This window comes from Typha latifolia, chromosome 7, assembly GCF_019914945.1.
Source record: "Typha latifolia isolate L0001 chromosome 7, TyphaL0001v2, whole genome shotgun sequence".
Classification (NCBI taxonomy): Eukaryota; Viridiplantae; Streptophyta; class Magnoliopsida; order Poales; family Typhaceae; genus Typha; species Typha latifolia.
In genome coordinates, this window is record NC_133092.1 from 12,331,700 (window position 1) to 12,344,572 (window position 12,873).

At 35.3% G+C, this 12,873-nt stretch overlaps 1 protein-coding gene across 2 annotated transcripts; it reads left to right on the forward strand.

Moving 5' to 3' along the window:
* The first annotated feature begins 2,113 nt into the window (after positions 1-2,113).
* On the forward strand, positions 2,114-12,638 carry LOC140793074 (E3 ubiquitin-protein ligase IPI1-like). Of its 2 annotated transcripts, none has more exons than XM_073144437.1 (6): positions 2,114-2,631; positions 5,117-5,283; positions 7,040-7,101; positions 11,238-11,263; positions 11,363-11,744; positions 11,827-12,638. In XM_073144437.1, the coding sequence occupies exons 1-6, from the start codon at positions 2,478-2,480 to the stop codon at positions 12,311-12,313; spliced, it is 1,278 nt and encodes a 425-aa protein (XP_073000538.1). In that variant the 5' UTR covers positions 2,114-2,477; the 3' UTR covers positions 12,314-12,638. The 2 variants fall into 2 exon arrangements, with proteins under 2 accessions (XP_073000538.1, XP_073000539.1); XM_073144438.1 differs by having other exon boundaries at positions 2,215-2,631; positions 7,043-7,101.
* Positions 12,639-12,873: the final 235 nt, after the last annotated feature.

The following is a 12,873-nucleotide window of genomic DNA, read 5'->3' on the forward strand; positions in this document are numbered from 1 at the left end:
GGCCCAGTCCGATAGAGCTCCGGCCAGGATTTATAGGTCCATGGGAGAAGCCGGTGCACTCTATATTTATTAATTAATTAATATAATTTTTTTTGTATATTATATTTTAGATCAGTTAATAGGTCCTCTTAATATTATTATATTTTAATAAAAATAATATATGATTAGAAAAAATATATATCGAGATTGTTAGAATATGATTAATATTCAATAGTGTAAGAAATAATTTTATATTAATTTTTTTAAAATAAATGTATCAGAAATGAAGGAGTGTATATTTGATAAATTTATGTATTTAAATATTTTGATGTTTACATTTGAAAATAATTTTGAGTTATTATTCGAATAATTATAAAACACTCTGATTTTAAATAGTAAATCAAAAATATATATCACATAATTTTAAAAATTAAAATTTTAACATAATTTAATATTAAATGTCACAATGAGACTTTTCTAACCATGCTATTTCTAGTAAAAATTATTTAGTTAAACTAATTATATATTTAATTTATTTAATTAAATTATTTAATAAAAGATATACACTGAATTAAATTTTTATACGAGAGAATTAGAATTTCAAAAAGTTGAATAGTTATTTAGAGCTAGGCTCTAAATTTTACATTGCATTACCTCGTATTACATTTTTATATCATCTAGTGTGTGATTATTAATTTTACATAAAGTGCGGGCTTATAACCCTATATGACTCCTTATATTATTTACTGTATTGTTATTTTATATAAAGAGTGCGAGGTATTTTTCTACAGTGCGAACTTATAACTCTACATTAACTTGTATGGTATAATTATTTCTTTATAGTGTGGATATATAAAATATTTTAACTCTGCATTTTTTATAAATAATATTATTGTTGCAAAAAAAAAACTATTTACTTCGTCATTTAGTTTAATAGATCCTAGATTCCCGATTCAATTATTCTTTAATATTTTAATATCAACTTTAAATCACATTAAATGTATTTATTACTTTTTATACTAATTTCTAATAAAATATTATAGTAATTTATATTAGTATTAGCTCTCTTATTCTAATATTAAAAATTATAATAGTTATACATATTCCACTATTATTCCACAAGTAAACGAGAACTTAGTATTAGCTTGTGCATTGTTAACTGTGTGAGATTTGTTTTAGGATTATTTCTACCTTTGAAATGTCTAACTAAATCAATGTCATTTTTACTAAATAAGATAGTATTATAAAATAAAATTAAATCAAATAAAAAAATAGTCTTATTTATTATTTATAATATTTGTTAATAAATATAAATTGAGTTTTATCGAGCCTCAGTCTAACCAAGCCAACCTATGACTCTATATTTGAACTGATTCAGGGACCACTAAACAAGTTTAGTAACTAAATATTTTTTATTTTTTCATATCTAATTAAGTTTATTTTTTAAAAAATTAAGACTAACTAATCAAATTAGGGTTTTAATCTCAAACCAAAAAAGCCTCGATTATTTTGACAGACCTAAATATATTATATAATGACTTCCACAGTCATTTTTCAGGTACCAGCTGGAAAAGTCATTAGTAGCCGAGGTTTTATTTAACTGCCGCATTTATCCCATTTAAAGTCTACCAACAGCTCTCAACTAAACTATGGATTTTATTATTATTATTATTATTATTATTATTATTATTATTTTGCATTTATCTCCTTCTTAAATCACATATTTGCAATCCATATATGCTTACGAGTTACGACCCTTGTGTTTCTTTTTCTTTTTAACACCTTATTACTATTCCCCATTTAAAATTACAAGGACAAAAATAAGATTATAAATAGTCTGGATCTTAACTTGTGGTTGCCAAAATTGACCGGGTGGTATTCGTGAAAATTAAAAGAATTCTTACAAATATCAAGAAAAAGTTTCTCATTTAAGACCCGAAATTTAAGTAATTTTGGTGAATATCCCCAACTCCCTAAATTTCCTCTGCTTCTAAAACACTCTGCCCTTTTTAATGAAATAAGCAAAGAAGGACACCATGTTATTAAGTTTTTTCAATAGGACTTTGCCGCAAGTTTGGTTTATGAGAAATATTGGTGCGGATTAAAATATCACAGTTAATCGATGGATTCATATGTCAACAATCTCTTGGTTGAAGCACAATAGTAAGAAAAGAATATAGGGGGGGAATATGCATAAATAAGAGATTTAGAGGGGTGAATAGGCAAAAAGCTTATAAACTAATCCAGAAAGAAAAGGCCATCGAAATGTAGGGGGGGGGGGGGGATAGAAAAAGGAAGGTGCATTATTATTACACCCAAATCTCATTCTCTGCATCTCTCCGGAACTCCCAACGCCCACGCTTCGTGCATCCAGCCTTTCTTCTCGTTCTCTCAATCTCTCCCTTTCTCCTCCTTTCTTTGATTTCAATTCTCGGTTTCATGGCGGAATCTGGACCCGATCGAGGATTTTAGGGTTCTACCGGAAGCGAAGGCGATCGATGAGTGGATTGGAGGCGATGGATCTCGAGAAGCCGGATTCGTCGCCGGAGGGCAAGGCGGCGGCCGCCGCATGCTCGATCTGCCTCGATCTCGTGCTGAATCGAGGGGATAGATCGATCGCCAAGCTCAAATGTGGACACGAATTCCATCTAGGTAAGCGCTCCCTCTTTCTCTCATCGTACATGGCGGAATCCGATCTGCCCGCAGGTGCTGCTTGTAAAATTTGAAATTTTTAGTGCCCTCGATCGTACTGTAATTAGATCTGTGCTTAAAATACAGGGAAATGCAATGATGGTTTTTGTTTCTGACAAATTTCTTACCTTTTTGAAGAATTTTGATATTTTCCTTTTTCTTTTGTAGCTTAGTAGATTGCAGTAGTAATTGTAGTTCATGTGTAAATACCTGATAAGTAGCCTGTGCGAGCTAGGTTTTTGATGCAATTGTGGTAGGAATTACTTGAGCTGGCTTATAGATGATTTTCTAGATCAGGTTAGCCGGTGTGAGAAATCGGTCTTGCTAGGTGGGGCTGTGTTTTCTTATTATGAAGGAACTATGAAACTTGCTGGGACTTGGGAGTTGGTGAAATATCACCTAATTTAGAGCTTCTTATCTTGAACTAGATATTCCGCTAGTTGAGTTATTCCACTGAACTGCTTGTGGCTGGTGAAACCTAGCTAGCAAGAAAATTTAGGGTGGAGTTCGAGAAGCCATTGCAGATTGGCTGCACACAAAGGGCGCCTCTTGTTGAATGATGTTGATCAGTAAGGTGATACAAGGATGCCACTTTTTTCTTTCGAGAAGAATAACATATTGTGGCACATGTTCATTTCATTATTTGCTCGAATGGAGGGTAATCTTTTTTTTTTAATCTAATAGGACATTAAAAAGAAATAGATTCACTGATGAAACTGATGGAACTCTAGGAATTGCACCATGTCCCAATAATTGTGAATCTTGTGACTTAGTAAATATAAGCGCAATTTTTAGCTTGCCATTCTAGGAATTGCACCACATCCCAATCACTGTGAGTCTTGTGATTAAGTGAGTACATTTTGTAGCTTGCCATTTTTTTATTTGAATGGTGCTATTGCAATTCAAATCTCTATACATAATTGATCACCGCTCAATTAAAGATGTTCTCTGTTACTTCATTCTCAAGCGGAGGTTTCTCTATGATACAAGACCTCATTATGGCAATGGAGTTTAGCATCGTCATCTAGAAAGAGAAAGTGAGTCTCGAAGTAAAGTTAACCTGAGTTTGTAGAATTATAGTATTTAATAATAGGATGGAGACAAACTATCCACATGCTACATTGAAAATAGGGTCTTGATGGGAATTAGATTTTTATTTATTTTTTATTTTCTGATATATTTTTATTTTAAAAAATTAGATTTGATTTTAGAGTGTCCAATTTGCTTAAAACTCCTAAAAATCTAGGAGATTTGATTGTTAGTTTGTTTTGAGGTAATTTTGTTAAGATTTGATTACTTTTTAAGTTAAAAGAGTCCTAGTTTAATTGTATATTAGATTATGAAAGATCTGAATAAAATCTGTATAGATAGAGGTGATGAGAATTCTAAAAAAGAAAGATGGAAATTTGAGAAATAATATATTGTGTAGAATTTCATATTTATCCCTCTTCTCTTTTTCCTCCCTCTTCTCCTACTCATTTTCTCCTACTCTCTTTTTCTCTCTTTTGTGGTGGATTCCGCGCTTCTTTTGTCTCCAATAATTTATGTGGGTTTGATTTTTGTTCCCCTATGACTTGGTGGTTATCTTCAATCTTTTTTATCTATCAAGTCATGCTAATATGAAAATAGTACTTAGAGTTAGAGAGGTTCACAGAGGTCATATTTTTTTATCCTTAGGGGTGAATGAATCTAAGTACCTCATTTTTTTCCAAATCGGCATGCTTCCTCGTCCCTAGGCCACATTAGGTCTCTCTCATGCATGTTGATGGCGGAGGAGGTGGTCGTAAAAGAAGAGGAAGAAAGCATTAATTACTCTGGAGCTTAAACTAATTGAACTTAAGAGCATTGCTAATTTGTTGATCCTTCATGGGATATTTTAAATCCTCTAGTGTCAACATTTGAAATTAACAGTACATATATGTTGCATATGTTAAGCTGATTGATGAAAAGGGTTAATTTGTAACTAGTCTAGAAATCTTGAACTAAATAGAATGTTATTGTACAGTGAAATCCTTGGTTTATTGCATTATGAGGGCACCATTTGTTATGACAGTGAGGATTGCCCTTGGACCTAAGAGGTTGTGCCCTTTGTCATCTTCATTACTTGGGAATCTCTAAGCATGTTTAGAATTATATCTCAAAGTTTACGCTGCTTCAGATTTCATTGGCTTTGCATTTACTGAGTTGTTTCTACTTTCTTCCAATATTTTTGCAGTTTATCAGTACATGATTATTTTCAATATTTATCTTCAATGTCTTGGAACTTCCTGACCTTCTATGGCTTACTTTGCACAAAATTCTTCTTTTGCCTATTGGAATTTTACTATTTTGTTTTTTTATAAATGTATCTATTTGTTTCCTGAAACATTATTTTTCAATGTTACTGAAGTTTTGCTTGTCTACTCTTATCTATTTTACCTCTGGTGTGTATCTATTATATTTTCAGATTGCATAGGTTCTGCATTTAATGCAAAGGGAGTTATGCAGTGCCCAAATTGCCGGACAGTTGAGAAAGGTCGTTGGCTTTTTGCAAATGGACATCGCTCATCTGCCGATTTTGATATTGATGGATGGATGAGTGAAGAGTTCTATGATCTTGGCTATTCTGAGCTGGTAAATATTATACACATGATGAATTATTTCTACATATGTGGAACTCTTCTTGATACTTCTTTATATGCACGAAGCCATGAATTACTGAACCATATTTATAAACTTGATGAAGGTTGAATGTTCATGCTACACCTTGCATTATGGAAAGTTCACTAGTTTTGTGTTTAGTCCACAAACTCAAAATACATGTTTAAACCATAATATAGCCGTGCACAAGCTTATGATGATATTGCATTTTGCTAATGCAATACTTTGTGTTAGAATTGATTGCCATGTTTAATTCGCGATAGTTTTCCTTCATATGCGACTAATGGATCCTTTATTGACAAATAGCAATGAAACAACCTTTTTTCCTCTCTACAATGGAAATGGCTGAGCATCCTATCTTATTGGGGTTCTTACCATCTGATCTCTTGCCATGGTAAGGGAGAAGGAGGTTGTGTAGCTGCCGAGAAGATCAAGAGATGTTTTGGCTCTTGTCCCCTTGCCTACACTATCTTTGTATCTCATCAGTCACCCCTCACTTTACAAGGGTGGAAGAAGTAAGGAAAAATTCACTATTTCAACTTTACCTAGGGTAGTCATTAGTTTAGCATATCATCCATCCCTTTTAAAAACTGACAGCATGGAGATTGATAACAATCACAATTACATGTGAATGGCATTCCCATTGATAAACTATTATGAACTTCTTTCCAAGGAATAAATGAACCATCTTCTTTCTTAACTAAGTCTTCCTACAAATCCAAGGGAGTCTTGGATGGGCCTTGTCACCATGTTCTTATGTTGTGACCGTTGAGTTATTTGAGCCAACCATCACTTGCAAGACCTTTTCTTTAGCAATGATCTTGCCAACAAAATGGTACATAATTCCGATGCCTACATTGTGCTATGCCACCGGGATGTCGTCACAACATCCTACCTTGATAAGACAAGTCTTGTTAACACATGTGCATGACAAACATATATATACAAACATGTACACATAGTATGTATGCAATTTGAATTGTTTTATATATATAAGTGAATAAATGTTGAGAAATATAATCTTATTTGTGCCAGTATCATTCCTGAACATAAGTAGCCCCTCTAATGCATAGTTGCCATGCTTATTTGTAGAAAGATACAACAGGAAACCATAGTAGGTGGTGACTAGTTTTGATAAACTTGATTTCTGGAATTCATAGCCAAGCAAAACATAATTTTGGTTATAAAATGAAAAGGGATGCACTAGGACCTTTAGGAACTTTTTGGGCATTGCAGCATGGTTTGCTTGGGGTGGAGATGTGATGGTGGCGGTGTTCACTTTTGAGGCAGATTAGGAATAGCTAATCAGTGTTGGAATTCAAACTGACTCAGAATTGGACAAAACTTGATTGGGAGATGGGATATGCGAAGAGATTTGATAGCTGTCACGTTTTTTGGTCAAATTCCACCCTTTAGGCATTTAAATTAGCAATTTTTCTGTTTTAGGGAAGTTTTATTTTGGTGATTTAGCAGTTTTAGCAAACTCTTATATTCCCAATGTACTTGTTGCTGAAGCATGTGAAGATGAACTAACTGTAAGTGTCAGCATGCTCCATGGCACGACATGTGCTTTGCTGACAGCCTATGGGCAGCCGCTGTTCTGCAACAAGAAAAATTTATGCTTTACCAGACAAGCTTATAAATGAAGAGTATTTATTTCATGTCATCAATATACTGCCTCATTTTGCTTACTGGCTAATGTTGTAAACAATGAAATACTATTTTGCAGCAGCCTTTTGGATTCCAGTGGTGTCCATTCCGTGGGTTTACACAACTAGCATCATTGTTTGAGTAAGCCTAGTTCTTAACTACTAATTCTCTTACTTCTGTTATCCAGGGCAACATTGTTTTGGTTGTAATACAACAGTTTTGTAGATAAATGTGCTGTTTTGTAGATTGTTTTCTTTTTCCTGATTCATTTCTACTTGTTCTATATATATATATATATATAAAATAATAATAATAATAATAATAATAATAATAATAATAATAATTTAAGGTATATGAATTTATATAACTACAACTTACTTAGGGATTCAAGTTGTTAGTCAAAAATCTAATAGTAGCAAACTAGCAACGTAGTGATTTACTATATTACTAATAATAATGGTAATACCATCACATAATACAACCTTGTTTGTTTTTTCTGAAAAGTGGGCAAACCCTAATATATTTTATTGAAAGTTAGAAAGATACAAAATAAAGGTTAGAGAGGGAGGGAGAGAGGGAGCGGGCGAGGGAGAGGATTGAGGGAAATGACTCCTCCAAAGCCTCAGATCTCTGAAAGGAGATGCAGACGACAGTGGAGGTTCATGCTTCTCATTAGAAGAGCCTCAAGTTCCACTCTTTCTAAAGGAACCACTAGGCACCCGCAACAGGAAGTCAGAAGCTTTTCTGAGCCTCCTCAAAATTTGCAAATAGCACCAGTTCATAATACTACCTTCTTGTAGTATTGTACCATTGTATATCCTTGTGAGGATGTTATTTCATTAACTGAATCCTAACCTAAAATTAACCATGCTATACCTTATGTGTTTGCATATTTTAGATTCAAAGCAGCACATGCATAAAACAAAACTGCATATATGGCTGCTCATAAGGCTGCATATATGACTGCATATGTGATGTACGATAGTATTGTAGTATATTTTAACTTAAACACGTCGCATATGCAGACACAGCTTATTAAATACAAAGCTGCATATATGGCTGCACATGCGATGAGTCTCCATTTTCAAATATTGTTAGCAATTACTCAGGAAATTGATTGGATATTGTTCAGATACTGGCTTATCTATATCGATATCTGGTAATTTTCCAAATTACGTATTCACATAGATATTAGAGTATGAAGGTTTGTGTTCGTTTTTGGTTAAATAATTTGTTTAGCAAATATAAATCAAGTGATATGACAATAGTCAAAGTATGAATGTGCACATATTCTTTTGGGTAAAATATTAAGCACATATTAATATACTGACAAGACTAAATTTGGGAAAGGGCCTGTATTCAAGCAGGACACACAGCTGACAGCATTATCAAGTACTGCACTAAAAGTTTGGCAAAACAACCAACAAAATTTTAGTAGTAGCAAGTATGAAGTATAAGAGAATGCAGGTTCCACATATCATAAGACTAAGAGCTCTTGGGGTATCCTAGGTCCATAGGCATATGTGTATTGTAACATTTCCTTTTAAAGGAAGTCAGTTACCTATTGGGGCCAAATATATAAATGGTAAGCTCAGGGAATCCCTCTTTCACTTGATTCACAGCATACTTGAAGTTTCACCTTTAAACACTTGACTTTAGGAAAGACCAAATAAAAGTGCATGCAACACCTGACCATCATGAATAATTACAAATGGCATTCACCAAATTTCTGGTCCCTGAGTATATACTCAGTTTTCACGTTAGGATTTTCTTGACCAAAAGCATAAGCATGTCCCCTTCACTCTTCCCATTTGCTTAGCATAACTTCAGTCTTGCCTAACATCAATTCGCATTTCCTAGATATCCTATCCTAGAAATAATATTGCAAACAAGTTCTCCATTTTCGCTTTAAAACTAAATCAGCCTCAAAAGTTTTAATTGCCCATACTCTTTTCCAAGAAGTATATGGATGTTCTTTTGGTTCTCTCCATTTTCCTATCTTTTAACTTCAATACTGCCTAAGTCTAATTTCTAAGCATGCTATCCTAGCATTATAAAGAAATGCAAAATAGTTTCCCATTATCAGTATAAACTTAAAAACAGCCTCCTAAGTTATTTATTTCCCATCCTCTCCATCTTCACTTCAAACTTTTCTAAAGGATTTAATTGCCCATTCTTCTACTGCTGAGATTGATTATTTAGAAGCACTAACAAAATGGTTGGCCAATGGCCATGGAAAAGTTATCATGAAGCTAAGCTATTATAAGCTTTTCATCTCATATATTCTACACAGAAGATCATAATTATATATGTATAAGAAGATCAGTGGCTCAATGCCTAACATGTAATTGGATGTTCATGAGCAAACCAAATAAGGAGTCAACACTTTACCAACTGTTGCATTAGGCATAAACATTAGGTCATGGTGATTGTTTGCGGTAGGCATAAACATTAACTCAATCGCTAACAACTGTTTGTAACTCTTCTTAGTTCATGTTTGGATAGGCAGGGATAATTGATAATGGTTTAGGTGGTAAATATGAAGGAAAGGAATACGATGGAATCGTGAGAGGTGGTCATGTTGAGGGAGGAGCCTAATTTCATGGACAAATGAGGAGTGAATAGGGAGAATGAAAGAGAGGGGGGAGATATAGGAGATAGGGGAAGGGTATGTTGGGGGATAGGATACTTGATGAAGAGAAGGGGAAGGAGAAATTGTAACTATAGATTGAGGAGGTACAGGTAGATGGTGTGGGTGGGTGGAATGTAGGCAGATAGGTGGACGTAAAGCCATTGAAGAAGCCCTTCTAGCTTCTATACTAACCGTGTGGGGGTGCTGTGTTTACAATGCACTTACGCAATAGTATGCTGATTGCCGAGTCAATTCAAGATCTCAAAATTATGTATTTTTCCTTCTCAAATCAATTCAGGCCAGAACATTGGCATGTGGAGGAATATGTTTGTAGCAGTGTGTCATGACCTCAAATTTGATATCCAAACACTATTCCTTTTAAAAGCACAGATGTAAAATATATGACTAATTGAGTCAAATCTATATCTCAGATTTGGAACACCTCTCTGCATCTTATCTTCTCCTTCATACTTGGGCTCTTTTCATGCCTGTTGCATATTTACCTTTTGCACGAGCATAAATTGAGGCTATTTCATGGCATTGCATCTTTTCCAATTATTGTTCATCCAGGAACACCACACCAGTGTTGCTAGCCAGTTGTGGAACTTGTGAAGTTCATTGAGGTCTTTTTGATTCTGAGTGTGCTTTTGCTAGCCCTATACTTTTTGGAAACTAGTTGGATGATATTATCATTATGATCAGGAGTAATTTTAAAGGATGGCGCATCTTACAACAAGTTATCACTATTTCTACTAATTTTGTAGATTTTATTCGTTTTTTAGTGTTTTCCATACCAAATTTCCTAGTTTTAGCTAATCCTGATCCTCGATATTATTATTCATACCCCGGATCATCAGAGGCTGATGGAGCTGAATCTGTGTTGGAGAAGTTTGCCGAACGTTGATGGAGGCTGGAACTATGTCGGGTAAGCATCAGCTTAGGAGAGAGAAAGAGTAGAGTGCGAGGGCAGAGGCACTGTCCGAGAAGGGAGGAGTCGAAGAGAGAGAGAGAGAGTTTCTAGGAGTATGTTTTTGTTTTTGAAGTGAATGAAATTAGAGATGAGAAGGAGATAAGAGAGAGAGTTAGTGGTAGAGAAGGTAAGAAGAAAAAGAAATATTTTTCTGTATTTTAAAATACAGGCCAATATGATCGATATATATCGTTTTTTCGATGACCGATCCCAATCCCGATATTTGGAACCCTGCTCCATACCATAAATATTGACATTTGAAAATATGTGTTCTTAGTACGTGGCTTATTTGTTCTTCATAATTGCCCTTGCACCTTATCTATACATTCTTGTGTTGAACTTTGGCTTTTGAACTTAAACAGTCGATTCTGGCAAAAATATGCCACTAAATACTTAAAGCATAGAGTTTCTCCTTAGCAGTTTCATGAGTTATTTTATTGGTCAACAGAGTGAGAGTCTCTGGTGTCAATCCAATGAGGAGGTCTGTTAGGAATTTAAAATATCAAGTTGGATGCAAATATTTATTGCTTTTTTATTTTTGTTTAAATAAATCAGATTTCAACTTTGAGTTTTGTTGTTGACATTTCATTGTAATCATGGTACATGTTTGTTTCAACTACAAATTTTAGCAACTTTTGGTGTCTCTCCTTGACATACGAATATTTCTGTGTACAGGGATGGGGAATCTCAACAAAATTCTTGTAAGCAATATATCTCTATTAATTGAAGAACTCTAGTACTCTTTCAAATTGGTAATATACATTTTTCTAATTGTATTGTTCCTCAATTGTTGCTTGTAGATCATGAGCTCATGGGTAATTCCACATTCGGAGACCATTCCAATGCTTCAAGTAGCTCACATGTCTGCCCATACCTATCTCTGCATGGCTTTCCTCATGCCATGCGCGCACCTTCAGGTTCTGCTGACTCTGTTTCTGAGAGTGCACAATTTCATCGGCATCCAACTGGCCTCGGAGGACAGTCAAATGTGGATATGATCAATTCCCACATTTTTTCTGCCACTGAGCCGCAAAATCAGAACTGGCAGCAACAGCACTCTTTTCCTTTGTCAGGGAATACAGATCAATCTACATCACAATTTGGGGTAAGATTATCTAGAAATGATAACAGCAGCCAGCAGAGAGTAGGATCATTCGTGCATCCGCATCCTCTTCTTCATGGGTTAGTGTCATTTGCATCATTTGTTGCTATACAAGTCGGGATGTTTCCTTAATGCCTGACACTCCCCCTTTGAATGCCACAGGTCTGTTGCACGCAACGGAGGCAACATAGTGCCACCACTAGGCCCACCTGTAATTGGGGAGGTCAGAGGCCACACACGTGGCCTTGGAAATCAGTTTTATCAGCAATCCGTCAACCTATTGGCTCCCACAAGAAGGTTAAGACCAAGGGGTTTAACTCTTGTTTCTTCTGTAGCAGCCTCATCCTCCGCTGAGAGCGGAGGATTCTATGGATTTTCTCTCTCTGGATCATCGAGCAGGAACCATCAAGATGGTGAGAGCATTGGGAGACATATGGATCGGTTCTATGGGTGGGGTAGAGAGGGCTACACCCCCTTACCATGGATCCCTGTTGAAGGTGAATCTCAGTGGTGGGGACCATTCAATCCTAATCAGAATCCCCAGCCCGGAGGGTTCAATCAAAGAGCTGCCACTGACCGGGTCACACAGAGCCGTCCGGAGAATATCTATCAACGCATGCCGCCACCTCGGATGCCCCCATACATGTGAGAAGCTCGGGTGCTACTTGAGATGCTTCGAGACAATTTTTTTGTTCTGTAAATTCTCTGAATTGCATAAACCCGCTTGTTTTGGAACTATGGTTGCGGCAGTTTTCATAAGCGATTTTATGGTGTGGACCGCGGTGATGCTGAAACATTTCCTATTCATTCACCGCAAGCTGGTGTTGGGCTGTGCTTTTTATGAGTTCTGCTCTTGGATACATTATATAAGTTGCTGAAAACAGAGCTGGAATGAAGAGCTCAACTGTTGTTTGGCTATTATTTAATATAATCGTGCTTTTAGTGGCTGCTGCTGCTGCTGCCATTGGACTGAATCCATGCTTCTTTCCTGTAGTGCAGGTGCAAATCCTATATTTACATTATATTGAAACAGTGAGGACAATTAAACAAACTTCAATGGTTGCATTGCTACAGGTCTTGACCATTTGAAAATTCTCGTCAGATATTTACTCTTCAGTAGGTGTCTACATACGTCATACGTTCACCTATATTCACAATATTTATTGTGAAAAGGATAAATAGAACAATGTATCCCAGACACGATATCTT